This window comes from Cinclus cinclus, chromosome 1, assembly GCF_963662255.1.
Source record: "Cinclus cinclus chromosome 1, bCinCin1.1, whole genome shotgun sequence".
Taxonomy (NCBI): domain Eukaryota; kingdom Metazoa; phylum Chordata; class Aves; order Passeriformes; family Cinclidae; genus Cinclus; species Cinclus cinclus.
The window spans coordinates 110,932,748-110,937,102 of record NC_085046.1 but is presented as its reverse complement, the minus strand read 5'-3'; the positions used below and the strand labels follow the sequence as shown (position 1 = coordinate 110,937,102).

Here is a 4,355-nt window from a genome sequence, read left to right as displayed (position 1 = left end):
TATTTTAAAATTAAAAAACCTATCTGTGACTAAATATCTCCTCTAAATCAATCTAGATAACAAGAACACTCTGTGGCCCATTTAAGAGACTTTCATCTTAAATTAAATACATAACATAGATTATACCTTCATAGGAAATCAAGAGGTCCTAAAATATACTAATGGAGAAGGACATTTAAGAGACATTTAAATTACCTAGTCTATAATTTTGGGGGGTTTGCTTATCTATGCATCTTTAAACTGCTTTGGATAATTAGGAAAATTTCCTTGGCTGTGTCCTAAGAGGATAGGCAAAAGAGTGACATAACTACTCCCAAGGAAAGAAAGATCGAGGTTTTGCATTCTGCAGATTTTTGAAGAGAAAATATTCTTCATATGAGGAGTCTGAAGCAGTATGTATATTATATAAAGACTATCACCCTGCTCTGAAATATAATCCTCCCAAGGCTTCTGACTCTCCTTGAACTCACTTGCAGTATCTGTCTGGTGCTTCTGCCTGAAAGGGTGCAGGTTAGGGAGGCAGGCTGCTCGTCTCCAGCCTTTCCTAAGCACAACTATTCAAAGGCAGCTCCCAAAAGGAACAGGCACTCATTCAGTTCAAAGCCTTCTATTAGGTCTGCCGGCCAATTTGTTATCTTGTCGTGTCGTGTGTGTGTGTGTGTGTCTGTGTGTCTGTGTTTATTCCTTCTGCTCTTAGTGAACAGTTTGTCCCATTGTAGTTCTCATATCAAACATCTGGAAAGCAGACTCGTTTAAAAGAAACACAAAAAGGGAAAGAAGAATAAAAAAGAAGAAAAGGAAAATAAAAGGGGGAAGGAAAAATAAAATGGGGGCGGAGGTAAGGGAAAAGGGGGGAAAGGTGGGAGGAAGAAGAAGAAGAGGAAGAAGAAAAAGAAGTTTCTGTGCTATGGCTTATCCAAGTCTCTGCCAGAAAGTAGAGAGAGAGAGATAGATAGATAGATGGATAGATAGATAGATATCTTTCAGCTGAATCAGTAAACTGACCTTTATTTTCAAGATTTTTGAGCAATATAGTTTTGTAGACTGCAGTTCTACAGAGCCACATCGCCCCCCCCCCCCGCCTCGGAGCAGGGTAACGCGCTCTGCTAGAGCTCTCTCCCCCGTTCACAGCTGTCTCCAGCGGGAGGAGCTGAAACCTGAACCAAACCCTCCGACTGGGATTGGATCCCTCAGCCAGCAGCCCCAGAGCCCTCCCAGAAAAACAGCCTCTTTGGAAAAGTGCTTGAGAACATCCCAAAGCGATTGGAGGAGCGGAAAACCCTTCCCCCCTGCACCTGACTCGTGGGTATTTACAGCACTTTTCAAAGCGGCTCGGCACTGCCACTGCACAAGCGGGAGTGGATGGGCTGCGCGGGGCCGGCAACGCCGTAGGGAGCGGGAGCGGCACCGATGCGCTCGCAGTGACACCGCGTGTGCCTGTGCTGCGCCATCCGGGACCGCCGCGCCCGCCGCAAGGACACAGAGACTGCGACAAGCACAAACCCTGCCTCCAAAATGCCACGCTCCTTCCTGGTCAAGAAGCATTTCAATTCATCCAAGAAGCCGAATTACAGCGAGCTGGACACTCATACAGGTAATAAAACGAAATCTTGGTGCCACCGCGTCGCTTCTGAGGCTGCGGTCTTTGCGTGGCGGTACCGAGGGGTGGGATTGCTCTTGCAGGCTGGAGGGGACGGGTCAGTTCATTGCTTGCTCCATTTTCTCTTGCTTACAAGGAGGGAATTTTGAGAAATATGTCAGTGCTGACCAGAATGAATCATGAGAGTTTGCTCATCCACTTGAACTCAAGTTACTTAGAAAGGATTTGGAGATTTCCTTTTCTGTGTCTGTTGGTGGAGGAATTGAAACTTTTATTCAAATCCTTCAGGAAGTTTCACTGCTTCATTGTGTCAGGCTGCGCAGATTTAGAAGCAGCATGCTGCCTTGAAGGGACTCTCCAGATGCAATTTGCCTGTTCAAGGGCACTGTCTCTACCCATCAGAATATATGTATATGAAACAGTATTTCCTGAATTCCCTTTATAATCAGATTACCCTACAGAGTGTTTCACTTATGCAGCTTTTAATCCTTAAAGTATTAATTTTGCTGCTTTTTGAAATACTTTTTTAGTTTTCTTACCTTAAAATGTTCTTCTTTCTCCAGTGATTATATCCCCATACCTGTACGAAAGCTATCCAGTCCCTATCATACCACAGCCAGAGATCCTGAGCTCAGTAGCTTACAATCCCATTACTGTGTGGACTACAACTGGGCTACTACCGTCTCCATTACCCAATGACCTCTCTCCGCTTTCTGGATACCCCTCGTCTTTGGGAAGAGTCAGCCCACCTCCACCTTCTGACACCTCCTCCAAAGATCACAGCGGTTCAGAAAGCCCCATTAGCGATGAAGAAGAGAGAATCCAGTCAAAGCTTTCAGACCCTCATGCCATCGAAGCTGAAAAGTTCCAGTGCAGTTTGTGCAACAAGACCTATTCGACTTTCTCTGGGTTGGCCAAACACAAGCAGCTGCACTGTGATGCCCAGTCTAGGAAATCGTTCAGCTGCAAGTACTGTGACAAGGAGTATGTCAGCCTGGGAGCGCTTAAGATGCACATCAGGACCCACACGCTACCTTGTGTCTGCAAGATCTGCGGCAAGGCTTTCTCTAGACCCTGGCTACTTCAAGGACACATTAGAACTCACACTGGTAAGAGCAAGCGTTACATTTGCAGTTTCTTGTTGCTATAAAATCGGGATGTCTTTTTTTCTATTTTTCTCCCCAGGTGGAAAAAACAGCATCGTTTCTTAGTTAACCTTGAAATGTGCCCACAGAATTTGAAATGAATCATTAAAAGGCTAAATTTTTCCTCTTGCTGGAAGAGTGGAAAGATGGGATGGGGGAGTTTAACACGGTCTCAGATACTGGCATAAATCAGCATTGCTTCCTTGATAACTTTAGGGTGGTTTAGCCCATTTCCACTAGCTGAAGCTTCTGCTTTAAGGATTTTATGTTAGCTTTCAGGCTTTGGGAATTGCCAACTTTGAGAAGGCTCCAGCTGCCTCTGAAGTCAGGCAGCAAAACATGGGCAATGCATGAGGGGCTGCTTTCTGACTCCTTAAGCAGCTGGCAAGCTTTGCATTCACTGCCTCAAGTCCTTTTTTTTTTTTTTTCTGTTGAGGTAAAAATGGGTTTTGAGTATAACACTGGGTACAATGTAATGTCTGTACAGCTGTTTGCTGCTTTTCAGTCAAAGCCCTTGTTCTTCAGTAATTCACACAGCACTAAGCAGAAAATGTTCTATGAAAATATTTGAAAATGTTGGAAGGAGCCCAGTCTAAAAGTACTGCATGCACCTGTAGATGCAGAAGGTGTCAGCAGCTTGTTTTCAGAGACTGTACTTCACAACATATTCTCAACAGACTGGAGTTCTGCAAAAGAGCCAGCAGTGCTGAAAGCTACTGTATCTGTGGCCTGATTAACTTTATATGAGACTTTTTTTTCTTATAACAAGTCACTCCTGTTTGTTTGTTTGTTTTTTTTTTTTCCCCTTAGGATAAAAGCAGGCTTTACATGTCCCAAACACATGTCCTCTTTTTGGTTTTTAGTGGGTTTTTTTGTTGGTTTTTTTTTTGTTTTGGTGTGTTTTTTTGGGGTTTTTTTTAAGATTTATCCTATTTTCTCTTGATGTTTCTTTTGTAGGAGAGAAGCCATTTTCCTGTCCTCACTGCAACAGAGCTTTTGCAGACAGATCCAATCTGAGGGCTCATCTGCAGACCCACTCAGATGTGAAGAAATACCAGTGCAAAAATTGCTCCAAAACTTTCTCCAGAATGTCTCTTCTGCACAAACATGAGGAATCTGGCTGCTGTGTAGCACACTGAGTCATGCTGTCAATGTTTACCTGGACTCAATGCATTTCTCCACTTGTGTTCCAAATGATAAGTGGAAATCCAAAGGCGTTTTCTCATCTATTTTTCAGCTAACAGCCAAAAAAAAAAAAATCAAACCAAAAAACAAAGAAACCAAAACACCACCAAACAAGCAAACAAATGAACTAGTGGAATAACTTAGAATGTCAGTAGAAATGAGCTTTAAGTAGTTTCTGTTCTGCCATACATTTGCATTCTTAAGTGTGAATTCTGAAAGAGGGGGAAAGACGCCATGCATGACATTTCAAGTAGATCTAAAGGAAGAAGCATTATCAGCTTCCTTTATAGATGAAGCCAAATGTAGGTCATCTTTCTTGCTTAGAAAAGGCTTCAAAGTTAACAATACATTCCTGCCAAGCCATTTCAACCAAAGAAACAGTATTTTAGGTGGAAATTTTAATGAATACCCAAGTGAATTTTGCT

General features: G+C 43.0%; 1 protein-coding gene across 1 annotated transcript; it reads left to right on the top strand.

Annotated features, from left to right (window-relative positions):
• Positions 1-1,515: 1,515 nt before the first annotated feature.
• On the top strand, positions 1,516-4,120 carry SNAI2 (snail family transcriptional repressor 2). The gene is made up of 3 exons (XM_062501579.1): positions 1,516-1,594; positions 2,164-2,709; positions 3,703-4,120. The coding sequence occupies exons 1-3, from the start codon at positions 1,516-1,518 to the stop codon at positions 3,882-3,884; spliced, it is 807 nt and encodes a 268-aa protein (XP_062357563.1). The 3' UTR covers positions 3,885-4,120.
• Positions 4,121-4,355: the final 235 nt, after the last annotated feature.